Below are 26505 nucleotides of genomic sequence, written 5' to 3' on the forward strand. Positions count from 1 at the left end.
GTCAGAGGTGCTGTAGAAGATTCAGAGAAGTATGTGACAAGTTCTCAGCCTCCAGAGAAGCCAGTCTAATCAGGAAAAACAAGCCAAACAATACAGGATAAAGTCTGTGGATATGCCTGTAAGCACTGTCAAAATATGACATTGCCTTAGACCTTAAGAGAAATATACATACTGTGCTAGACATTTGGCAATGCCGGAAACATTTTTGTTGTCACCACTGGGGTGGGGATGCTACTGGCATGCAGTGGGGTAGAAGCCTGGGATGCCGCTAAACATCCTACAATGCACAGGACAGCCTCCGTTACAAAGAATTATCTCGCCCCAAATGCCAATAGTGCCGAGACTGAAAAACCTGTGCTAGACTCTTAGGATCAGTGATGAGCAAGGCAGGCATGATCTCTGCTCTCCTAGTATCGTGGCGAAGAAATGTTAAAAATATAACAACTTGCTGAAGGAATTCAGAAGGATAGAGCCTACTCAAGAACTCTGCTGGTCACAGACGTGAAGTATCCCCATCACTTTGAAGCATGTTTAAAGTGCAGAATAGCGACCCCCGCCCCCTCCTGAATAAAATGCGTTTTAACAAGACCCTCAGGTTACTCCTATGCACATTAATGCTTGAGACGCGCCTGCTCTAGAGGTTTCAGAAAAACACAGGACGGGACTTTTCATTGTTTAATGAAGACCGGGAAAGAAGGAAGCATATGGCAGGTGGTTAAGAACTATATGAGGGAAGGTCCTGACTTGGTAAGTTGGAATTTCTAGTTTTCCGTTCAGCACCAATAATAATTAACAAAGTGTTAACTGCTTACTGCCAGACTTTGTGCTAAACGCTTTATATGGAGTAGCTCATATAACTCGCCTAAAGCTATCGCAAGATCCATCATTATGTCAGTTTAATGGGTAAAGGAAACTAAGGGACAGAGGGATTAAAGAACTTGCTCAGGGACCCACTGACGGAGCCAGGCCGACAGAATCAGAGTTGCCTTTTTTCACCGTCCTAAGTAGTCCCTACACAGCGCTACCCACACGTGAGAGCCAAAACCATAGCCCCAGCTCTCCCCACCCAGAAAAGGAAACGTGCAGCCCAGCGAGCGGAAATTGGAGGAGCAGCTCCCACCCCCACCGGAAGTCGGTGCATTGTGGGAAGCGTTTCGTTGTTTACAGTGTGGCCTCCAGCATTATGAGAGTGCAGCTGGAATAAAAAAGGCTGTGTTTTGAAGATAACACGGCACTAAAAAGCTTCGAAGCGGTGCGAAGGAAGCTTTGTGCAACTTTTGGCGGGAATCGGGGTTAGCAAAACCTCAGCTGTTCACTGCCGCTAAAACGGCCCGGACCGCCCCTCCGTGGGCTAGAGTAGACGTCTCTATGGTCGAGTAAACAGAGAAGTTTTTCTCTTCCCCACGCGGTGGGGCTGCGCATGCGCAGTAGCCGCAGAGTTGGAAAGATGGCGGAGGAAGAGTAAGTTTGGGGGGCTGTGAGCCTCTGGCTTGGCGTCTCGAGCATCCGGTACCATCCACAGTGTTTATTTCTCGGTGGCGGAAAATAAGGATAATTGTGGACTGAAGGGAGAGAATAGGAAAGGTTCCAGATTACAGAGGGAGGAGTAAGGAGCCGTAGGGGTTGGGTGGGTGGGTGGGCGGGCGGGCGGGCGGAGGGGTCTGCAGTCGAGCTCGGGTTACCTCAAGGGGAGAGGATTGACATTTAGGCAGCGGGGCTGGAGAGTGGGTTACTGCAGCCTGGCTTAAGTGTTACCCCTACAGATGGGTCTGCACCCGTCCCAGCCCCACGGGGCCGAATCTCATCGCTGATGGTGTCTGTAAAGCTGTGGCAGTAAAAGCTCTGTTGACGTATATGAGGACCAGTGGTTAAGGGGTTCATGACTTTTTAAAAGGTTTTGGAGACGAGGGAATGTGAGAGGTCCATTTTGAAGGACTGGAGCCAGGAAACCACATATTTCAGAGGCGCCTCAGTCCTTAGTAATTTGAAGACAGTAATGTTAACCGAAGCCCAGGATATCTTTCGGAAATCCATTGAAGATTTGTTTACTTAATACTATCGTTCGTCTCCATTTTCTGTGTCAGGCCAAGAAAAAAGATCCCTTTGGTTCCAGAAAATCTCCTGAAAAAGAGGAAGGCTTATCAGGCCCTGAAAGCCACCCAGGCAAAGCAGGCGCTTTTGCAAAGGAAGGAGGTAATGGTGGAGAACCAGGTGGAGGGAATTAGAATTTGTATTTGATGAGTTTTATCCAGCATGTGTTGAACTAGATTTGGTACTGACAGTCTCTTCTCCCATCGGTTGGATTATACAAGGTATAGGGTTCTTGTCTTTGCTTAGCAAATATGTATCACTTTCAGCGAACAAAATACTGGCATAAAGTTGTTAAGGAAAAAGTGAATGGAGAGTTTCCAGGTTCATACCAAGTGACTTGAGAGACCAAACATGCGTGTGTACCTGAAGGAAAAACTTTTTTAATATACCAAAACGATTTTTGCTATTTGCTAAATGTTTTTGGAGAAATACGTATTTGGAGGCCGGTAACAAAAGAAGTGTGAGCTTTATGATGCCTAACATAGTGTTAGGTTCCATAAACACTTGCTGGTAAACATTGGCTGACAGCATGTAAATTAATTGGGTTTTTGTTTATTTAGCAGGGACTTTTCCCAATAAGTTCCCAAGTTTTCTCAACACCACCTTCACTCGGGTATTTTGGTTTTCCCACTATATAAGAATAGTGGGGGATATAAGAGGATGTTTGTCTGCGCCCCCTTTCCAGAACATAGGGGGAAATAAGCTTCATCAGTAGTGACTAATGAATTACTGTTGTGGAAGTAAAGATGACTAGAGGCATAAAATGGTGATGGTTTGCCTTCTCTGTAGCAGAGGAAAGGAAAAGAGATCAAGTTTAAGCGACTAGAATGGTTCCTACATGATTCCTGGCGGCAACTCCGTGACAAGGTGCGACTCAGACGACTAGAAGTGAAACCTCATGGCTTGGAAGTGCCAGATAAACATTCCTTGGCTTTTGTTTTACGCATCGAAAGGTAGGGAACTTGCTGGATTTCATGATGCTGGGGCAAACTATTGGTTCAGCTTTAGGCCCTTTTTAGGGAGATGAGATAGTAGGCCTTAAGCCATTAATGCAAGTTATGCTAGGAATTCAGGGTTGAGCAAAACATAGATTTTGTCTTCAAGATTCGGGAGACTGAGCTTAAGCAAACAGACATGAGAGGGACTTCCCTGGTGGTGCAGTGGATAGGGCTGCGCGTTCCCAATGCAGGGGGCCTGGGTTCGATCCCTGGTCAGGGAACTAGATCCTACATGCATTCCGCAACTAAGACCCGGCACAAACAGATAAATAAATAATAAAATTTAAAAAAAAATAAATAAATAAGAAAAATATTAAAAAAAAAAAAAACAGACATGAGAATACACTGACTGCTTTGAGGGTAAAGTGTTGGATGTCGGGACAAAGGGGCCCTTGGTGTGGTGTGTCACGGTTTGGGACACTGGGAAGCAGGAACTTGAAGGTGAGACTACAAACATGAAAGGGTTGGGAAGATAGGCTTTCCAGGCACAGATGGAAAAAGTCCTGAAGTGGGGGATCAAGGCATCTTCTAGGAACTGAACCAGGTCGATTGGATGGAGTATATTCAGTGCTGGGGAGAGTACAGAAAGCTTTTTCCACGTTTAGTGATAACTTACCTATTCCTATCAGCACATACAGCTCTGCCTCTGTTTCCCTACCCAGTCACCCAAATCAGTAACCTGTGGGTTTTAAATATGTATGAGTCTCCTACCACTGCCATAATCTCTTTTCCTGGACTATCACATCAGCTTTCTAGCTGGGTTTCCCGGACTCTGGTGTCATGCACTATTTTGCTTTATATGCTCCCTCAGTGATGGACAAACAAATCTGATCATGTCTCCTTTATTTAAAATCTTCCATAGTTTGGTTTTTTCTGGGTTTTTTTTTTTTTGGCCCTGCTGCGTGGTTTGTAGGATCTTAGTTCCCCGACCAGGACTGAACCCAGACCCTCAGCAGTGAGAGCTTGGAGTCCTAACCACTGGACCACCAGGGAAGTCCTTAAAATCTTCCATAGCTTTTAATGCTCACAGAAGCAAGCCTGGCTTCCTTAGCTTGATGTGTTCAACCCCACACACACACAAATTCAGGGACCATTTCTGTTCCCTTAGCACCTCAGGTATTGCTCCACATAGCATGGAAATGATCTGTTTACATAGCTGCATACCATTCAGTTGCACTTTGTAAGTCACGGTCTGTGTCCTACCCTCTGGGTGCCCAGTAGTGGCAGACATTTCATGGGTGCTTGCTGGACAGAGCCCGACTTCTCTGGTGTTCATTTCAGGATTAATGGGGTGAGTTTACTGGTGCAGAGGACCATTGCAAGACTTCGCCTGAGTAAGATTTTCAGTGGTGTCTTTATGCAAGTAACTCCTCAAACCATAAAAACGCTTCGTATAGTGGAACCTTATGTGACCTGGGGGTGAGTATGGATTTTTGTGTGAATTCACGTTTGAGAAGGTTGAGAACATTGGGAGGCACAGGGTACTGTCCTCCAGTGCTCATGTTGCTATGTCCAGGGGACATTTTGCTGCGACCACAGTCACCAGGAATCAGCTGCCAGCCTTGAGAGTCTCAGAACACGGGGCGGGTAGAGCGGGGGTTCCCAGAGCAGCTGACAATGGCCTGAACAGGGCTGTGGCAGGGCTTGCTCAGCTGTAGGCTAAGGCTGAGTAAGACGAGTAGAGGACAGATTAATTCTTGGAATCTTGAAGCAGGGCTAGGTAGTATTCCTTCAAACAGTAAAACCCAAAAAAGCCTTGGATTTCATTTCAAACTCTTGAATAGGGTCACTTAAGGCCAAAGTCCTAGACAGTAAGCCAGGACATATTTTGCCTGGAAAATAAATACCTTTATTTGGTGAGCATTTGTATGCATAAATTTTAATTTCTAATTACGTAAGGCTGCTTGGGTTTTTCACCTCCTTCAGGTGAATTTCCGAGCATCCCAGCTGCAGCATGTTGCAGGACACATTGGGGAGGGGGCTTGGTAGAATCCTTAGCCAGGATGCTGGACTGTGTGGCCAGTTAGTACAGTGTACCTGGTGGCCGTGGGGAGGTGGCTGAGGTGGTATTTTACTCTGCCACACATAGATTTCCAAATTTGAAGTCAGTTCGGGAACTCATCTTGAAACGTGGACAAGCCAAGGTCAAGAATAAAATCATCCCTTTGACAGACAACACAGTGATTGAGGAGCACCTGGGTAAGTGAACACCTTAGGAGTCGGAGCAGAAAGAGTCCCAAGAACCTGCCAGAGTGCCGAGCTCTGGCATATAAGAGCCTCACTGTGTGTGCTGGGAAAATGTTGAATAAAGGAATCTGAACCTTATGTTTCTTAGGGAAGTTTGGTGTCATTTGCTTGGAAGACCTAATTCACGAAATTGCCTTTCCGGGGAAGAATTTTCAGGTGATCTCAGGGTTCTTGCGCCCTTTCCAACTCTCAGTAGCCCGTCACGCTACCAAGAATAGAGTGGGCTTCCTCAAGGAAGTGGGCTCACCTGGCTATCGAGGTGAACGCATCAATCAGCTCATCCGGCAGCTGAACTAAACCCAGGTAAGGCAGGGCTGAAAACTGCCCTTGGGCTGACTTTGGATGGGATATGCCTTGCCTCTTAAAAGATCTTTTTGCATTTACGAATGTATGAGAACTCAGGGTAGGGGAGCTGGTATTCCCAAGTCTAATGGATGGAGATACTTGGAACAGTGAATGCCTGGTTAGGGCATGGGGTTTCGTGTACCCCAAGAGTTACAGGATAGAAAACACTGACTAACCAAAAAACCTTCTGTGTTGCTGTGGTCATTCAGCTGGAGGTGGAGAGAGAATAATACTGAGAACTAATTTCAAAAAGGACCTGAAGATGTAAATCATCACTTGTTGAAGGAATGTTAATTCTTTGAAATTGCTCTTTATTGTGATTACTCTTAGGTGCCACGTTGCATTTGAATTAATGAAGTTGTGTTTTTCTTCCTCAGCATATCTGAAAGCACAGTGCATTGGAAGCATGTGTTTGTTTTTGTTTTATGGAATTGTTACCCAGTATCTTCAAGCAAGATTATTTTCTGCTGTATCTTCAGAAACTGGAGGGGAATGGTCAGGGAAAAGATGGTGTTCAGGGCAGGCACTTTTCATCCCACGTCAGTTCCAAGAAAAAGTTCCTGTGTGTTTTCTGCAAAGACCGCCGTCCACCTCTGAAACCAGCAAAGGATTTGTGCCATGAAGGAGGGAGTCCTGTTTTATCACACCTATCCTGGGATTTAATGTTGGTGAACGAACAAATACCCACATATGAATACAAGACAGCAGTGGACCAGGCCCAGGGGCATATTGAACGTGGGGTATCCAAGGGCCTTGTTTTAGAAAGAACTTGAAATACAATTAGAAAGAAGCGCAGAAAAACAATGCCCTGTTGTGTGCTGTGAGTCTGTGTTCTAACTTCCATGACGGCTTAGTGAGCTCTCCGACTGGCTGGCTCTGGTAGCTTACTTATTATCATCTTTCCAGCTGGCTTAGTGCTTTTCTCTAGCTCAGGATTTTAACCGACTCTTGGATCTATGCGAAGGGAAGGACCCTTTCCCCAGGAAAACATGCATACACTCCAGTTTTTTTCTTGGAAGTTTAGGGTGTTGGTAGATCTTTCTCAGGGACCCAGGCACCTCATGTGAAGAAGTCCTGCACTACCAGGATTGGTCACATGGGCTCTGACCTTGCTAGTGTCCTCTGGTTCTGTGCCCTGTGGAAGACCAAGGCTTACCAAGGTGGCTTTTTTCCCTTCAAGCCAGTGGGTGTTTCCTATTAAGAACATGGTGGTAGATTGCTGAGCCCCTGTGCCTTTAATCAGTTGATCTAAAAAAGAAACAAAATTTTATTCGAGCCAAATTTGAGGATTATAACCCAGGAGGAGCATCTCACAAAGCCCTGAGAACTGTTCTGCCCATTAGAAGTCAAGACACAGTTGTATAAGCTTTTTGAGACAGAGGAGGGTTGTATATCAAATGACATATAATTGACAATTTACATAATCCAGACCTGAGCACCATGTGACCCCTTATCAAGTAGGAATTTTACCCTTAAGGAATTATTGTCTTAAGAGAACGTTTCTCTTTATGGTTGAGTGGAAATTTCTGCTGATGGGGAAGGTTTGGTCAATGCATAACGCAGATAACACAGTGCACAGTGGTGGGAGAGAGGAGGCCAAAGGGCACAGATTTTTTGTTTAAATTTTTCTTGTCTTGCCATAAAATACGTATCTTACAGTTTGCCCCTGTTGATCATTAATCTTTTGACAGAAAGCATTAGGTGACCAAATGTTTGGTCCCTCAAAGCTAGGGGGCTGCTTGCCTGCCTCAGTGTCCATCATGTCCCTTGATGCCGGGTCCTAGTAGCCCAGTTCTCTCTTTTAGAGGGTTATACTGGCAGAATATTTGTCAAGGATTGACAGCCAATTCCAAGTTGTCCAAAAAGGTACTTAAGCCAGTTTTCCTAGCATGTACATTGTGTATGTCCATAATTTTATAGAAAACTATAGATGTGACCTATAGTTCCAAGTCATTCAAACATCATTATCTTAGTAGGAGCAAATGACACAGTGTGAAAGGCAAGAAACTATCACCTTGTAAGTTCCACAAACTCATTTAAATTGGTAGGAGGAGGAACAATGTTATTAGCAAAAGTTCAAGCCAAAATTCTGGACCAAACCATTTTCGTAGTATCAATATTTCAGAGCAAAAGTTTGACTCTTCATGGGTCATGAGGTGAATTAAATATCATGGCCAAATGGTAGTACCATTGGAAAACTGATAGAAACCAGTGTGCCTGCACTAAAGGCAGACTGACAGCTTGGCAGGAACTATTTCCAAGGCTGCCTGTAAGTAAGTGACCAAGGGAAACCAATTGTGAATCTCCCTGCTGGGGAGAGCCAAGGTGATAAACTTGTTCCATAAATCCACTGGTTCCCGTTAGGAGCTACCTGATATTCAACATCTAATATAAAGGATTATTTATGGCCAGAACAGGCAGCATTAATTAGCTGGGTAAAAGGGGTCTCACTGGGCTTCCCTGGTGATGCAATGGTTAAGAATCTGCCTGCCAGGGCTTCTCTGGTGGAGCAGTGGTTAAGAATCTGCCTGCCAATGCAGGGGACTCGGGTTCGAGCCCTGGTCCAGGAAGATCCCACATGCCGTGGAGCAACTAAGCCCATGCACCACCGCGCGTAGCAACGAAGACCCAACACAGCCAAAAATAAATAAGTAAATTTATTAAAAAAAACAAAAGCGAGCTTCAGTTCATTCAGGAGAGGCCTGATATGTTCCCTTCCAACATGGCTGCAAGGAGTCTTTTTTTTTTTTTGGCTGTACGTGGGCCTCTCACTTTTGTGGCCTCTCCCGTTGCGGAGCACAGGCTCCCGACACGCAGGCTCAGCGGCCATGGTTCACGGGCCAGCCGCTCCGCGGCATGTGGGATCTCCCCCCGGGGCCAGGGCACGAACCCGTGTCCCCTGCATCGGCAGGCGGACTCTCAACCACTGCGCCACCAGGGAAGCCCAAGGAGTCCTTTATCGGATGTCCTTTCCAATATGAATAATGTCCTGGTTGCAGGTCATGGTGGATCTGATCTTCATCCAAAGTTAGAGTACTGTGATAGCCTTCAGAAACAGTGTCCTTTTAATTAAACTTTGCAAGGAGCTGAGAAGTGAGTCTTAGCCAGTAAATGCCTGAATTAACAAAACTAGAATATTCACTGAAAACATAATCTTTTTCTTTCTAAAGTTAACCTCATTTCTACCAAATATCTGGTTAACTGACCATATAGCTAGCTATAAATGACAAAAGACTTTAAGAGTCAAGGTTAAAGAACTTGGATTACATGCAATTGAAAAGAAACTTGGTTACTGCTGTGACATACACTAAAATTATGACTGTTATCACGAGGACATACCAGAATTTTGGGAGTCTCTCACTTAATTTCTAGAATGTATATATTAATAATGTTTACACATATGACATAAACTAAAGTTTTATCATCATCTATTTAACTGCTCCCCATTTAACATACCAAGTAAGCCTAATTAGTTTAATATTCCTCTCTCGAGATGGAGAGAAAACAAATATTTTGAGGTGCTCCAGGGACCCTCTGGAAAACCTCAAAGTTAGAGGTCAAATGACCTTCATTTAGTATTTGATCTTTGGAAAGTTTGTCAAAAATATCAAAAAGTTATGGGCTTCCCTGGTGGCGCAGTGGTTGAGAGTCCGCCTGCCGATGCTGGGGACACGGGTTCGTGCCCCGGTCCGGGAGGATCCCACATGCCGCGGAGCGGCTAGCCCGTGAGCCATGGCCGCTGAGCCTGCGCGTTCCGGAGCCTGTGCTCCGCAACGGGAGAGGCCACAACAGTGAGAGGCCCGCGTACCGCAAAAAAAAAAAAAAAAAAAAAAATCAAAAAGTTTTAAAACACTTGGTCAAATAGAATCACAGGTCACTGTGAAACAATACCAATTCACTTAACCAGCAAGACGATAAAAGTTCTCAATAGCAGGGAATTTCCTGGTGGTTCAGTGGTTAAGACTCGGTGCGCACACTGCCAGGGCCCCAGGTTCGATCCCTGGTCGGGGAACTAAAATCCCATGAGCCAAAATCATGGCCAAAAAAATAAAAAACTTAAAAAGAATATCTCAATGGCAAATACAGATCACTTAAAGAAACTCACAATCTATTACCAAAATCAGTTCAATATTTTAAGAAAACTTTGTCCTCTTAGAGGACCAAATTCAGGTTTTATACTACTTTACCTTTAAAACATTTCCTTGGGCTTCCCTGGTGGCGCAGTGGTTGAGAATCCGCCTGCCAATGCAGGGGACACAGGTTCCTTCCCCGGTCCGGGAAGATCCCACGTGCCGCGGAGCGGCTTGGCCCGTGAGCCATGGCCGCTGAGCCTGCACGTCCGGAGCCTGTGCTCCGCAACGGGAGAGGCCACAACAGTGAGAGGCCCGCGTACCGCAAAAAAAAAAAACAAAAAACATTTCCTTAATTAAGTTCAATCTTATCTCAGCCAATTTTGACCATGCACAAAACTCTCAGTGTTCTTTTTCCACAAACTTTCCACAACTTTCTGTATCTATTCAGAAACAACCAGCTCTAGGACAAAACCTTTTTTCCTTTAACAAAATGCATTTTCAATCCTCATACCTTCTTTGCTGAAAACACACATCCTACTTCCTTGCATACTGAAATGTTTCCCTTATAATTCTTAACCTTAAAACCTTAATTTTTCTCTGGAATTCCCTGGTGGTCCAGTGGTTAGGACTCCGAGCTTCCACTGCAGGCGGCACTGAGTTCGATCCCTGGTCAGGGAACTAGATCCTGCATGCCACACGTGGCACAGCCAAAAAATAAAAATAAAAATGCTGTTTGTCACATCAGCATTTCCTGATTGACGAACTTATGCTTATGCTTTAGTTTTCCTCTTCTAAGAACTTAGACCTCCCCAGCAATTAATGTTCCAGAATTTTATCCTGTTTGAAATGACCCAGATAGTGAATGAATTCTCATAATTTACCTTGGTTTAGTTTCAAGTTACCAAAATCTGCAGATACTAACCTTTTTTTTCTGGCTGCACCATGTGGCTTGCTGGATCTTAGTTCCCTGACCAGGGATTGAACCTGGGCCTCCGGCAGTGAAAGCAGAGAGTCCTAACCACTGGACCACCAGGGAATTCCCTGGTTCGACTTCTTTTAGGTGGCTCAGTTTCTCCCAATTACAGCCTAAAACCATCTTGGATGCTCGGAACACTAGGTGATCAGCCTCTGTCACGCCGCCTGGATGAGCAGTACTTACTTAATGACTGTAATGGGGTTTCCCTATGGGACTGCTACACATCATGAAAATTGATCCTCAGACACTTCCCAAAGATCCTCAGTCATCTGAGGATGGCTTGTGGCTGGAAGGAGCAAAATGTCCCTTTATTCTTTGGCGCTGAATAATTCAGTCTCTGATTTCACTAGCAAAAGTTTTGTTCAACCTTTTTTTTTTTTTTAATTCAAATTTAACAAAACCCCAGCCACATGTTTCCCTGGGCCTCTTGCCCAGACGCCCTAGGAAATGCACCGGTGCCCCTTAAGACTCTAAGTCTTAAGTGAAAACCAGCTCAAATAAAATTTTTAGGATCAACACCCAAACAATGAGATCCAAGTATCAGGAGAACCCACCAAAAACACCTGGGGAGTGCTGAGAAGCAGGTGGGGCTCAATGGGCCCATGCTGGCACCAAGCACTGTTTCTGCATAGACTCCCGGTGGCCTCTGGCAGGAGTCTCTGATATCCTGCTGACTACACCAAGCATATGTCGATGAAAAATTTTAATCAGTCGATCTAAAAAAGAAATGGAAAATTTTATTCGAGCCAAATTTGAGGATTATAACCCAGGAAGAGCATCTCACAAAGCCCTGAGAATTGTTCCACCCATTAGAAGTCAAGATAGTTATATAAGCTTTTTGAGACAGAGGAGGGCTGTACATCAAATGACATATTATTGACAATTTACATAATCCACATCTGAGCACCACGTGACCCCTTATCAAGAAGGAATGTTACCTTTAAGGAACTGTCTTAGGAGAATGTTGCTCTTTACGGTTGAGTAGAAATTTCCGCCGATGGTAAAGGTTTGGTCAATGCATAATGCAAGATACACAATGCACAGTGGTGGGAGAGAGGAGGCCAAAAGGCAGAGAAGATTTTTTGTTTAAATTTTTCTTCTCTTTCCATAAAATATGAATTTTATTTCACAGTTAACTGGCTCAAGAGTGAACCTGCCAGGATGAGATGTTATAGATGTTACTCTTATACTGTAAAGCATTGTGAAGTCAGATTACTTTAAAATGATGTATCAAAAAGTCACGGGAAAAGAGCAGTTGAGTGTGGAAGCCCCAGGGTTTATATCCCAGATCTGTCGTATACTAAATATGGAAATGTTTCCACTCTTGCCTATAAAATGGGGCTAATATAGTCTAGCCTGTCTGCCTCCCATGGTTAAGAGTATTAAGCAAAACAACAGTTTTTAACTTAGAAATCTATGTAAAGGAAGTTTTAAAAATTATGCGCTTCTGTATTGTGTACCATGTTAGATACCATTCCCTGAACAAGTTATGGGACTATCCTTTTTTCTGGGGAAAATTAGTCCTATTAGTGTGTGCTAATGTGGGATCATGACAGTCAACATAAATACCTGATATGTTCTAGGTGTAGGGAGAACAAAAGACCTAGTTTCAGGAAACAATAGTAGGTGCAGTGAGTCATGCGGCTGATTTTAAGAGACTGACTTTACAAGGTAGTTAAAGCTTTTCCTTGGCTCTAGAGCCTCTAGCCCCTTGCCTGACCCAGCTGGTTCTTAGAGCCTAAGGTGCTAGGGGTTGTTGTTGACTGGCTCTTTTTTATGCTTTGAGATTTCATTCGTTGTCATTCTGGGGCCAAGTTCTTTCATCAAGCCTTTTTTTTCACTGCCTATCTGGAGAATGGCTGTCTGAAATAAAAATGCCACTTGGATCCCAAATTCACTTCCACAACCACCAGAATAAGCTGAATCGGGAGATAAACACTAACTTCTACACTCCTAAGAAATTGTTCCCAGTTGGTCAGAACCGTTTAGTGTGTCCCAAGTAGCATTTTAAAAATAAAAACACATCTATGCACTGCAAGTAGTGAAGTATGAGATTTGTTTCAATTACATATAAGGACTGAAACAGGATTACATTTTTTTTTTTTTTTTAATTGAGGCTCACTGTCTAGAGATACAAATACAAAACAACCACAGTGGGGCTTCCCTGATGGCGCAGTGGTTAAGAATCCACCTGCCAATGCAGGGGAAACAGGTTCGAGCCCTTGCCTGGGAAGATCCCACATACCGCGGAGCAACTAAGCCCGTGCACCATGACTACTGAGCCTGTGCTCTAGAGACCGCAAGCCACAACTACTGAGCCCACATGCCACACTTACTGAAGCCCTCGTGCCTACAGCCCGTGCTCTGCAACAAGAGAAGCCACTGCAATGCGAAGCCCGCGCAAGGCAACAAAGAGTAGCCCCCGCTCACCGCAACTAGAGAAAGCCCACGCGCAGAAATGAAGACCCAATGCAGCCAAAAATAATAAATAAATTAATTAAAAACAACAACCACCACCACAGTGATGCTCCCAGGAGGCTTAAGTCCAGCTGATAGGTGGTGGTGAATGCACAGAAGAGAAACAGCAGTGGCCAGTATCCAGGGCCCTAGTCTATGCAGGACACAGTCACACCCTCCAGATCTCAGAGTTATATCGACTGAAAGATGCACAACCTAAAAGTTGAGAATTATGTTTTATTTGGTGGACTTTCTGAGCACTCAAGCCTGGGAGGCAGCTTCTCAAGATAGTTCTGAGAGGCCGCTCCAAAGAGGTAAGGGAGCAGCCTTTACAGGATATACAGGAGCTCTGCAGAAAAAACCAGGTAGTCAGAACATCAAAAGATGATTGTTAACTAAAGAAAACCAAACATCTCAAGTCAACGAATTTAACACTTTTCTATGTATGAGAAGATGTAAGAGTCTGAGCTTATTGAAATCATTTCTTTGCTATGTACCTTAGCTGTCCAGGGCCAGTATCCTGTTCTTTCCCTTCCTGAGTCCCCTCAGGGTGCGCCCTCCGGGTGGCTGCAGTGGCTGAGGGCTTGGCAGTGGCAGCGCGTTTTGTCTCTCGAGTCCCCTCAGGGCTCACCGTCAGGGGCGTTTGTAGTGGCTGATGGCGTGATGGCTGCAGCATCCTTTGTTGATATGGCAGGCAACATTTTTCACCCACAGTGCTTCCCCTTAGTAATAAAATTCGACCAACATTTGGGAGACATTTCATGACCAATTTTGTCCCATGGTGCTAGGAAGGCTCATTCCTAGATCAGGCAAAGATTCTGTTGATAGCCTACTCAATGTGTTAACTTTTTTTGGATTAGGCCCTGTTAATAATGTAAAATCCTCTGGATCACCTGTCTTACTAGTCTATTATGATCCAGGAAATGTTTTCCCTTGTTGCTTCTTCTCATATCTAGAATCACACTGTTACAATTATTGATCTATTTCCTCAAGATGTTTAGCCATCATTAATTTTGTTGGAGACCTGGTTACACATTGGGTAATGCAAGAGACAATCTTATGAACTAGATGGGATAAGTAATAAAGCTAGTAACATTAATAAGGTCATAGTACAGCAGAGAGAAACACAAAGCATAAACAATCTGGAAACAAAGAGAACAAATTAAAACAATGATTAGTATAACTAGTTGTAATTTGGTTGTAATAAACCATCAACTCCACAGGAGACCCAGCTGGAGAAGCCAAATTCTGTATGGACTAGGTAGAGTGAAGAAGATAAATGTTTCAGCTTTGTTTGTAAAGGTATACTTTATCAACTTTTTGTAGGTCATAGCATAAGAGGAAAGGTTTTTCTAGAAAACAAAGATTAAAAGCCAGGATATTACAGAAAAAGTCATAAAATTATAAATCATGTTTATCAGTTCATTCAGTCCCATGTAATTAATTTCTGATGATCTGAAGTGTTCAGGTTTTCCATTAGAGTTTTGCAATTTGTTACCTAGTTCAGTGGTATGATCCAAAAGTTAATCAGAAACTTATATTTGTCAGAAATCCTTTTTATGAATTTTCTTGAATATTTTCATTTTATAAAAGCTTCAGAGTAAAACAATGATTGTCTATAAATGACAAGACTTAAATGGCATGGTTAAAGATCTGATTACAAGGCAACTGGCAAGAAACTTGGATATTTCTATGACATGTGACATTTTAAGATAATAACTAGAATTATGACTGATAACACTATACCAGAGCATATCAGAATTTTAGGAATTTCACATAAATTTTGGAATATCTATAACATTTATCCATACCATATAACTAAGGCTCATCTCCAATCATTTGACAATGTTTCTCAAGTAATTTAACATACCAAATAGGCCTAATTAGTTTAATAATCCTCTCTGAGATGTCTTAGGGTTCCTTTGAAGCATCCCAGAGTTAACCAGAGGTCAAAAGAACTTTTGTTAGAATTTGATATTTGGGATATTTGTCAGAAATATTAACACTTGGTCAAATAGGATCACAGGTCACTGTGAAACAATACTCACTTAACCAAAGTGACAAAAAAAAAAAAAAAGATCACTTAAAGGCAAAAAAGCTCACAAAATCTGCTACCAAAAGCAGTATTTCAAGAAAACTTTATTCTCTTAAAAGAGAGAACCAAATCCAGTCTTGCACCAGTCTACTTTTAATAACAAAATCCATTTACGAAATTAAATTGAATCTAATATAAGCCTGACCATGTATAAAACTCCTTTTTCAGGGCTCTCTTTTTACAAATCTTCTACAAGTTTCTGTATTCATATTAATTTGTCCCTTATTTTTTTTAATACAGAAATAACCAGCTCTAGGACAAAATCATTCTTTCCCCTTAACAAACTGTACTTCCATTCCTCATACCTTCTTTTGCTGAAAACACACATCCTACTTTCCTTGCATACTGAAATATTTCCCTTATTATCTTTAGTAGTTCTAATTACATACTACAATTTTAACTGTTAAAAACCTTAATCTCTGGGCTTCCCTGGTGGCACAGTGGTTGAGAGTCCGCCTGCCGATGCAGGGGACACGGGTTCGTGCCCCGGTCCAGGAAGATCCCACATGCCACGGAGTGGCTGGGCCCGTAAGCCATGGCCGCTGAGCCTGAGCGTCTGGAGCCTGTGCTCCGCAACGGGAGAGGCCACGACAGTGAGAGGCCCGCGTACCGCAAAAAAAGAAACATAAAAAAACTTAATCTCTAGCACAAACCAACAAGCAGCAAGTAATTATAAGCTGTTTGTCATACCAGCATTCCCTGATTGGAGTATCCCATAACCTCTAGAAACATATAAAATAATTTCTTTCCTCAATGTGGTACAAGGTATGTTTGTAATAAACCCAGACATCTTTAGTTTTTCCTTTCCTAAGAAGAATAAAGTGATTAACTTTAGACCTGTTTAGCAATTAATGTTTCAGCATTTTATCTCATTTGAAACGACCTGGATATTCAATAAATTCCCATCATTTAACTTAACTTAGCAAAACTCAAGTTACCAAAAATCTAGAGAAACTATTTTAGACAGACATACCCAAGATATAATTATTTCTAAAAGAGTTCACCTGAAAACTCCTCTCATTTACCTTCATTTTATAACTTATGAAAATATTATCCTACACGTTAATTTGTTGTTGCTGTTGACAAAGTCTGTAACAGAAATAACATGAATGCAGGGCTTCCCTGGTGGCACAGTGGTTAAGAATCCACCTGCCAATGCAGAGGACACGGGTTCAAGTCCTGGTCCGGGAAGATCCCACATGCCGTGGAGCAACTAAGCCCGTGCGCCACAACTACTGAGCCTGCACTCTAGAGCCCATGAGCCACAACTACTAAGCCTGTGCTCTAGAGCCCACGAGCCACAACTACCAAACACCGTGTGCCTAGAGCCCGTGCTCCACAACAAGAGAAGCCACCACAATGAGAAGCCTGCACACCACCAAGAAGAGTAGCCCCCCACTCACCGCAACTAGAGAAGGCCCGCACACAGCAACGAAGACCCAACACAGCCAAAAAAAAGACATGAATGTATTAACCTTTAGTAAACCTAGGTACAATACAGTAAGACATGTCTATATTAATTAAGTCAGTGAGCTTAAGCTAGCTTTAATACCAGATGTTATACTATATATAAAACAGTTAACCAACAGGACCTACTGTATGGCACAGAGAACTATACTCAATATTTTCTTTTCCTTTATAGGAAAAGAATCTGAAAAAGAAAAAAAGTATATATATAAAACTGAACCACTTTGCTGTACACCTGACACTATACATTGTAAATCAACTATACATCAATAAAAACATATTTTTAAACACGAAATGTTAATTTAATATTGAATATTTCTTAGATCACATAAACCTGAAATTCATTCCGACCACTTTCTTTTATATTTAGAAATATTTAGTTTGTAACACCTTACTTTTAAGTCAATTATACAGAGCTCTTTTTAAATTTTAATTTTGATATTTCTAGAGGTACATACTTCTCATAATAATATCTCATAATAATGTACACACAGACACATAAACAGACAAAACTAGAGATCTCATAGCTTCACTTTAAAACTTAGTTATTGGGAGGAACTGGCGCAGAAGGGGAGAGGCAGCATGTGGAAAGGAGGGCCTCTGGAGTGTGGAGTTCAGCAGTTTGGGGCCCAATTATTGAAGACAGCTGTGAAGCCACACACTCCTCTGGGTTCTCCGGATCTTCTGCCTCAGTTACAAGCACCTCCTCCATCAAATGTCTTCAAATTCCTGAGAAACTGGAGCTCACTAGTGAGACTACAGACAGCCCTACTCAGTCACCCTGGTGTTCACAGTACCACAGACAACTGCTAAAATCCCAACCAGAGCTGAGTACCTCTGCAGAGTTTTTCGTAGAAGATAGACCAATGCCTAATTTGGAAATTGAATTAGATAATGAGGATTACTGCATTAACAAGAATACCTGTTATGTGAAGACCATAAATTATTCTGGGTGACGCCAAGAAACTCTGCAGAGTTAACCATAATAAAGGTATCTTCTCAACCTGTCCCATGGGACTTTTATATCAACTTCAAGTTAAAGGAACGTTTAAATAAGGAGTGTGATAATTTGTGTCGCTGGTATCAATACCAAGATGGCTGTATCGTTTGGCACCAATATATAAACTGCTTCACCCTTCAGGATCTTCTTCAATACAGTGAATTTATTACCCATGAAATGACAGTGTTGATTATTTATAACCTCTTGACAATGGTGGAGAAACTACACAAAGCAGAAATAGTCCACGGTGACTTGAGTCCAAGGAGTCTGATTCTTAGAAACAGAATCCACGATCCCTATGATTGTAATAAGAACAATCGCGCTTTGAAGATGGTGGACTTTTCCTACAGTGTTGACCTTAGGGCACAGCTAGGCGTTTTTAACCTCAGCGGCTTTCAGACTGTACAGATCCTGGAAGGGCAAAAGATCCTGGCTAATTGTTCTTCTCCCTATCTGTTTGGTATAGCAGATTTAGCACATTTACTATTGTTCAAGGAACACCTGCAGGTCTTCTGGGATGGGTCCCCTCTGGAAGCTTAGCCAAAATATTTCTAAGCTAAAAGGCGGTGAACTGTGGAATAAATTCTTTGTGCGGATTCTGAATGCCAGGGATGAGTCCAGTGTCTGTTCTGCGGGAACTTGCGGCAGAAATGAATAGGGTGTTTGACACCACATTCCAAAGTCACCTGAACAAAGCTTTATGGAAGGTAGGGAAGTTAATCAGTCCTGGGGCTTTCCTCTTCCAGCAAGATAGGCAGTCAAGTTTCTCGCAGATTCCTGCCTAAAACCAATGGTTGTACTGTGGAACGCTGGACCTGTATATGCTATGATTTAATATAGGTACACTACTAACACTTTTCTACTTTCTGATAGAAGTATATTTCTAGGTAACTGGCATTTTCTACGCAACAAGGTACCTCCTCTTGGCCTTGTCTAACAAAGAACTGTTTTATTCTAAATGGATTCCGTATTAATGGGTGCCTTGTTGTCATTTTTTTAAACATCTTTATTGGAGTATAATTGCTTTACAATGGTGTGTTAGTTTCTGCTGTATAACAAAGTGAATCAGCTATACATACACATACATCCCCATATCTCCTCCCTCTTGCATCTCCCTCCCACTCTCCCTATCCCACCCCTCTAGGTGAACACAACCTTGTTGTCATTTAACGCATATTTCTCAACGTTTTCCCTGTGCTTTTCCCGTTTGTAATTTGTGACCTGTACCCTTAAGATCACTATGTATTTTGTAAAGAATAAAATAGTATTTGTTAAAAAAAAAACTTAGTTATTGTGAGTTCCCTGACGGTCCAGTGGTTTAAGACTCCAAGCTTCCACTGCAAGGGACGCGGGTTTGATCCCTGGTTGGAGAATTAAGATCCCACATGCTGTGTGGGACAGCCAAAAAAAAAAACTTAAGTTATGAATCAGTTATTACAATATAAACTTACTAGTTTATAAATAACACTTGGAATGAATTAAATTTGCTTGCTCAGATGACTACGCCTTTACTATTTATGAAAAAGACTTAAGATTTGTATTTGTCCTTGATAAAACTTCGAGGCTATGAATTAGATTTTGGCTGAGGGAGACTTTCCAGCTGTTTGAGTTTAAAAAGGCCACTTTTTCCTTTTTTTCTTCCTTAGTTTCAGTTTCTTTCTGATTGAGTTAATTAGGCTCAGTCTCAGGTTTCTGTGGGCTGTATTTACATTTCTGTTGTCAAGATTTGCAAGACAGGGACTCCCCTGGTGGTCCAGTGGGCACCAAGGAATTCAGGCGCTTTTGTCAATCTTTCAAGTTGATTAATTGGCCTGTTGCCCCAAGTAATTGTTGGTCAAGTATCTCAGTGTAATTTTTTCCAGCCCTTTAAATATATATTTTTAAACTGGGGTAAATAGAGCAGACTTGTTTGGGGCCCTTTAATGTTGGGAACCAATAGTGCGTCCCTTTGGCCCATCCAACTTTAGGTAGTTTTGTATCAAACCTTTAATTTAATCCCATTAACATCTGTTTTATTTATTCCATTTTTAAGTAACCACCTTAAAATTTCCAACTTGTTGGGAAAAAGTCCCTAGACTTTCCCTTCACTTTTTTCTTGTTTTCCTGTTAACCTAATTAAAATTAATTATTGTTTTTATTGTTATCCATAAGACCCACTGAGGGAAAGGAGAGACCACAATAAGGCTTCCCAAACCATTTTTTGGGGGGTGGGGGGTTGTTTTAAACTAAGGGAGTTTTTAGGTTAACCATTACACATATTTTTCCCACTTTTTTTTCCTCGTAGGTACTAATAAAACAGCTAGTTATAATGAGAGCTCCCTAAAACTTTACCAATTCAGAGTTTTCCCAATTTAAAGGCTCCATCATCTGGCCATTAATAAGATGTATCTTAATAGTGACTCAAACCAATAAGATGCAAGAGGCATTCCCCGCAAGAGAGTGTGAAGGCTGCTGCCTAAACAAGATCCAGAAAGTTTATTCCCAAAAATAGTCTAAGAAAGTAAAGGCCTTTGTTGTACAGGCTGACGCAAATGAAGGTTAAAATGGCAAAAAATCCCCGAGAGTTGGTACAGCTAGACAAAAGACTGCTCAGAATCCCAGTCTATTTGATTGGCTGCCAAATGTACACCATATGTGCACCTTTTGGATGGCAGAGACCAAGTTCTCAAAAGCCATACACGCAAAAGGCTGGAAGAAGATCAAGTAGAACATTTACATCTCAAAGACACAGAAAGAGAAATTAAACTTCCCCCGGAAGGGCTTTTATTTGTTTTTGTTTTTTTAAGGTCAGAATTTTGAAAAGATGTTTTTATCAAGCCGGCTTTTTGTAACTTAACTGCGTATTCAATAAATGAGCCCAATCTGAGTCATTTTCAGGGTGAGATTTCCTCTGACTCCCAATTAAGTAGGTACTTGCAAGTATGAGCTCAGTACATTCATGAATCTGGATGGAGTGTTAATCGGAGGTTGGTTTTCTGATGCCCTTCGTTTTTGTTTGAGAGAATCTATTTCCCGTTTTAAAGCTGAATTCGTTGGGGATAAAATTTACTATTGCACTCTTATCCTGACAAATTCTTATTAAGGTAGCCAATTTGAGGAAAACATCGGGTCACCCTCTTATCTAAACATTCAGCCCAGACTGCTCAGTACTTTTTTTTTTTATTTGGCCGCGCGGTGTGGCATCTTAGTTCCCTGACCAGGGATGGAACCCGTGCCCCCTGCAGCGGAAACGCAGAGGCTTAACCACCGGACCACCAGGGAAGTCCCCAAATATCTTCTCAACTGAGCAAATCCAAGTGTCTTCCAACCAGGTTCCCCCAGTATCTTTCAGCTGGTGGGCATTTTCTTCCAGTGTCTTTCACAACTGTGCTCCCCTAGTATCTTTCAACTAGGGAGGTCACTCCCCAATGTCTTTCAACTGGGGAGCCAGGCATCTGCTAGACACTGCCAAATAAAACTCAGGATAATCAACCAATAATCAGGAGATCCAAGAACCAGGAGAGACTCACCCAAGTTCGTATGAACTCTCCAAGGAGGCGGATGGGCACAAGAAGCCTCTGCCAGTACCAAGGGTCCGGTTCCTCGTAGAGTTCAGGCGAAGAGGAGAAGTCTGCTCTGGTTCTCTCCATGGTCACCAAAACTGTAGACTGAAAAAAAAAAAAAAGCAAAACCTCAAAGTTGAGAATTATTTTATTTGGCAGACTTTCTGAGGACGCAAGCCCAGGAGGCAGCCTCTCAGATAGCTCTGAGGGACTTCTCTGAAGGATAGATAGGAGTTCTGCGACAAAATCAGGTAGTCAGAACATCAAAAGATTACTGTTAACTAAAGAAAACCCGACATCTCACGTTAATGAATTGAGCTTTTTTCTGTGAACAGGTAGATGCAAGAGTCTGGGCTCACTGACACCTTGCCTTTGATATGCGCCTTAGCTATCCAAAGCCAGTATCCTGTTCTTTCCCATCTTGAGCCCCCTCAGGGTGCGCCCTTGGTTGTGTCTGCAGTGGCTGAGGGCTTGGCAGCGGGCGGCCCATCTACCTCCATCCTCGGTTCCCTAGGGCTCGCCGACGGGGCCGCAGCACTGGCTGATGGCTAGATGGCTGCAGCGTCCTTTGCAGATAGGGCAGCAACATTTTTCATTCACAGCTGCAAAGGACCTCGAGCCTCAGGAACCCACTATGTGCCATCTAGGAAGGCGCTGTCGCAGTCTCCCCGGAGCCAGGTTCTTCCAGGAGGGTCCTCTGCCCATAGGGAGAGTCGTCGGGCCTGTGGCCCCGGGTCTGGAAGGGCGGCACGGGGTCGTCGGCGGAGCCCGAGGCCTCCCAGGGCTTGGGCCTCCGCGGGAGCCGAGACGCCGTGGGTTCGCCGAGGGTCGCCACGACGTGGCGCCTCTCCAGGCCGGGGAGCCCCCGGCCCTGCTGGACCAGCTGCAGGAGCTGCGCCAGGGTCACCGAAGCCGAGGCTGAGTCCGCCGGTGCAGGAGCCGCGCCAGTCCTGCTCTGACTGCCGGACGGCTCCATGGCTGACGTGGAGCCAGAGCGCTTCCGGGAGGGATGGGTGCAACCACCGTCGGAGGAAGTGAAGGGGGGTGTAGACCGTACCAAGCGGCCCAGAGAGCGGGGAGCACTGGAAAACATGCTCCGCGCGGAAACGCTTCACCCACACATACACCACTTAACCCGCCCCAGAGCCTCCAACATGGAATGCTTTAGAACACGGGAAGGTTTGCACAGAATGGAACGTGCCTGCCGACACGCCGATGCAGGCAAAAAGACCTGAGTTTGCACACTCGCCCGGGCACCGCGCACACACCTGCGTTCATGCCTGCGCTGAGACTACTGCATAGCCACGTGGTGGGGGGAGGGCGGGGGAGATAACCTCCATCCCAGAGCACCAGACAGAAAATAATGGAGGAAATGTCTCCAGTGGTCTCAGGAGACCTGGAACAAAGGACACCACTGCAGAGCCTCGCCACTCTCTCCCCATTTCCTGCCGTCAGGACTATTCCAGACTTTCCCAGAGGGGAGAAGAGAAGATGAAGGCGGGCCAGGAGTGCTACATTCCCTCCAGCTGCTTGGGAAGCCAATGCCAATAAAACCCAGGTTTCTAAGTTTATCGAAAGCTAGCCTGATCTGGCACAGGCCGCCTTAATCAAGTAAGCAAAGCTTAATTACGACTAATCGGACAAACTGGCAACATCTGCCTCCTGAAGTGATGCACTGCAGGGACACTACAGGTGCAGGGACACTGCATCTCCTCTGTACTGTTCCTGCCGAAAGTGTTCACTCGGAATCTAAACTGGAGGAAATGAGCAGACAAACCAAAGTTAGAGACGTTCTGCAAAATGACTGGCCTGGATGCTTTATAGATGTTGATACCATAAAAGACAAAAACAGAAAGAAAAAGACAAGATTGAGGAACTATGTCAGACTAAAGGAGATGTGAAAAATGCAAACTGTGATCCTGTATTGGAGCAAAATGAGGGGAAAATCAGTTACAAAGGACATTTTACCCTTGGGAAATTTTGCATATACTCTGTATATTAGATGACAGTGTTACATCAATGTTAAATTAGGTGCAGTAACTGTGCTTTGGTTATGTGGGAGAATGACCTTGTTCATAGGAGATACATGCTGAAGTATTTATGGGTGAAATGTCATGAGAGAGAGAAAGAGAGCGATCAAGCAAATGTGGCAGAATTGCTAAGAGCTGGTGAATCTAAATGGTTTGGAATTTCTCAAGGTACTTCAAAAACAAACGTATGGTTACCAAAGGGCGGGGGGGGGGGGGGATAAATTAGGAGTTTGGGATTAACATATACACACTACTATATATAAAATAATCAACAGGACCTACTGTATAGCGCAGGGAACTATAGTCAATATTCTGTAATAACCTATATGGGAAAAGAACCTGAAAAAGAATGGATCTATGTATATGTATAACTGAATCACTTCACTGTACACCTGAAACTGACACAACATTGTAAATCAACTATACTCCAATATAAATGAAAAATAAAAAATAACTTAAAAAAATTTGTCAAGATGAAAAGTTGGAAGGGGTGAGCTTGAGAAGCCGGTCTGGAGGAAACTGACCAAACTAAGTGTTGTACATAACAGAGAATTTGACTGGCCTTTGTCCCTGGTTCCTTATGGGGAGACTAAATCCTTGGAATTTCCCAAGTATTAGAAGTGATATTCATGGTGGGCCTTGATAATTTATGCCAAGGAGGTGACTCATGGTGGCCCCTAAATGGTTTCAGGACTGGGGCTGGCCAGTTATGGGAAGAGGGTTGGGGCTTTGAGCCATGGGGAGGGAGGTCCAGGAAGGGGGCCTGGAGATTGAGTTCAGCCTCCAGCCAATGATTTAATCACCCATGCCGACATAATGAAACCCCTATAACAACTCTGGACACAAAGCTCAATGGAGCTTCCTGGTTGGTGAACTCATCAGTGTGTCAGGAGGGTGATGTGCCATGGTTCCACGAGGAGATAACACAGAAGCCCTGCATGCCGGACCTTCTCAGACCTTGCCCTATGTGCCTCTTCATTTGGCTGGTCCTGCTGATTTGTATCTTCTCTATAAAACTGTAATCCTAAGAATAGCACTTTCCTGAGCTGTGTGTCCTGTGAGTTGTTCTAGTGAATTACTGAAACTGAAGGGGGTTGTGGGATCCCCCAAACTGTACCCAGTGAATCAGAAGTGCCTGTGGCCTGGGACCCCTCTGAACTTGCAGCTGGCACCTGAACTAAGAGCAGTCTTGTTGGGGATTGTGCTCTTGAACTTGTGGGATCTGCGCTAACTACGGGTGCTTAGCACTAGAGCTGAATGGCAGTGCTCCATTTGGGGTTTTTAACCGAACACTGAATGAAGGAAGAACTCACCTTTCTCTCTGTAGCCTGCATCAGTTTCTGGACTCCCTCCTAAATCACCAGGTTCCCTTTCTCAGATGTCCTTGGCCCCAGTTCCACTCCCAACATCCTACCTGGGGGACTCTGGCTTTCTGCTCCACCATTCCGACCAGCCAAGGACAAGATGAAGACATCTTTATGAGATTAAGACAAACCTTGGGTGTCCTCCCAGGCTCAGTAAGGACCAAATTTCCTCAGAATTAGGGACAGTAATATGTATGTGTTTGGGAGGGCTTCCCTGTGATGCAGTGGTTGAGAGTCTGCCTGCCGATGCAGGGGACACGGGTTCGTACCCCGGTCCGGGAAGATCCCACATGCCACGGAGCGGCTGGGCCCGTGAGCCACGGCCGCTGAGCCTGCGCGTCTGGAGCCTGTGCTCCGCAACGGGAGAGGCCACGATAGTGAGAGGCCCACGTACCGCAAAAAAAAAACAAACAACAACAAAAAAAATATGTATGTGTTTGGGAAGTGGGGAGTTGTCTCAGTGTCATCTTTTTTCTTCCCTCGCATTCTTTCATCTCCTGAGCACAAGTCTGTAGTATGGACAGGACAAGTCTAGGAATCAGGGGCTGTCAGGAGGGACCTCACACATCACTGAGCATAACTCTCTTATATACAGAGAGGTAAACCGAGCCTGTGAAAAGGAGTAACAGGGCTGGGGTGGGAACCTGAGCCCGCTGACTAGTAACCCAGGCTGCCTCCCCTTGATGGGGCACAGAGGCCCCTGCCCCTGTGGGCAGCCATTCTGAGTCTGCCACAGATGTGCATACAGAAGGCAAGGAGGCAAAAGAAGGAAAATCGAGTAAGCCCACAGGCAGGGGAAGACACTTCCCATCCAGGCCCATCCACAGCCTTCATCAGTGGGACCTCAGAAGCCAAGAGGTCACGTCGGCAGGGGGTGGCAAGGCCAGATGTCAACCTCTAGGTGTAGAGACAGGCTCCAAACACCCCTGAGCTCATTTATAACCCATTAGACATCTTTCACCCATGATTTTCAACACTGCATCTCAACAGGAAACACCCTCCCCCCCCCTCATTTATTGGAGCCCAATTCATCCTTCAAAGGCTTCTCAGTGGGCCCACCCCTCCCATCGTTGCCATCAAAATGAACCGATCCTTATTCTACGCTCCCACAGTCCCTTGTTCATCCACATACTCTTAGGCCATGAGTCCTACACATCTAGTATCCCTATGTGCCCAGACCAGCACCTGCAGAGACCTAGTGCTCAGAAAATGTTAACTAGGGACTTCCCTGGTGGCGCAGTGGTTAAGAATCTGCCTGCCAACTCAGGGGACACGGGTCCGGGAAGATCCCACGTGCCATGGAGCAACTAGGCCCGTGCGCCACAACTACTGAGCCTGCACTCTAGAGCCCACGAGCCACAACTACTGAAGCCCATGTGCCTAGAGCCCGTGCTCTGCAACAAGAGAAGCCTGCACACCGCAACAAAGAGTAGCCCCCTCTTGCTGCAACTAGAGAAAGCCCAAGCGCAGCAACGGAGACCCAACACCTCCAAAAATAAATAAACAAATAAATTTATTTAAAAAAATTTTTGACTACCCTCAAGGAATGTACACTGTTACAATTATAAATTAATGTACAATAGTATGTTAAAGTTTTATATTAGTATTACTGGGATGGGGCTGGAAAAAGAAAAAAGAAAATGTTAACTAAATGCCTGCCTGCCTGAAACTATTATTATAAACTCAAGGAGAAAAGACTGAATTCAACTCAATGCAAGCATTGGTTGAGAGCCTGCCATGTGCTCTGCACAGTGCCAAGTGCTTAGTATACAGACCCCTGTCGTCAAGGGGCTCACAGCCTACTGAAAAGTCACAGAAGT

The 26505-nt window shown here is 44.0% G+C and overlaps 3 protein-coding genes across 3 annotated transcripts; 2 read left to right on the forward strand and 1 right to left on the reverse strand.

Moving 5' to 3' along the window:
• The first annotated feature begins 1139 nt into the window (after positions 1-1139).
• Positions 1140-6476, forward strand: RPL7L1 (ribosomal protein L7 like 1). The gene is made up of 7 exons (XM_032647625.1): positions 1140-1461; positions 2085-2193; positions 2881-3044; positions 4371-4508; positions 5179-5288; positions 5425-5639; positions 6059-6476. Exons 1-6 carry the CDS (start codon positions 1421-1423, stop codon positions 5631-5633), a joined length of 771 nt encoding a protein of 256 aa, XP_032503516.1. The 5' UTR covers positions 1140-1420; the 3' UTR covers positions 5634-5639; positions 6059-6476.
• On the reverse strand, positions 6097-22279 carry C11H6orf226 (chromosome 11 C6orf226 homolog). Its single transcript, XM_032647626.1, has 6 exons — positions 21786-22279; positions 21259-21396; positions 13248-13403; positions 11285-11883; positions 6838-6929; positions 6097-6274 (listed from the first exon to the last, which is right to left on the reverse strand). Exon 1 carries the CDS (start codon positions 22265-22267, stop codon positions 21935-21937), a length of 333 nt encoding a protein of 110 aa, XP_032503517.1. The 5' UTR covers positions 22268-22279; the 3' UTR covers positions 6097-6274; positions 6838-6929; positions 11285-11883; positions 13248-13403; positions 21259-21396; positions 21786-21934.
• Positions 16036-18839, forward strand: LOC116762162 (mitotic checkpoint serine/threonine-protein kinase BUB1 beta-like). The gene is given in 5 exon segments (XM_032648913.1): positions 16036-16047; positions 17295-17658; positions 17661-18274; positions 18276-18367; positions 18369-18839. Coding segments are annotated over 5 exon segments (1248 nt in total). The 3' UTR covers positions 18535-18839.
• Positions 22280-26505: the final 4226 nt, after the last annotated feature.

The sequence above is a fragment of the Phocoena sinus genome, chromosome 11 (genome assembly GCF_008692025.1).
Source record: "Phocoena sinus isolate mPhoSin1 chromosome 11, mPhoSin1.pri, whole genome shotgun sequence".
Classification (NCBI taxonomy): domain Eukaryota; kingdom Metazoa; phylum Chordata; class Mammalia; order Artiodactyla; family Phocoenidae; genus Phocoena; species Phocoena sinus.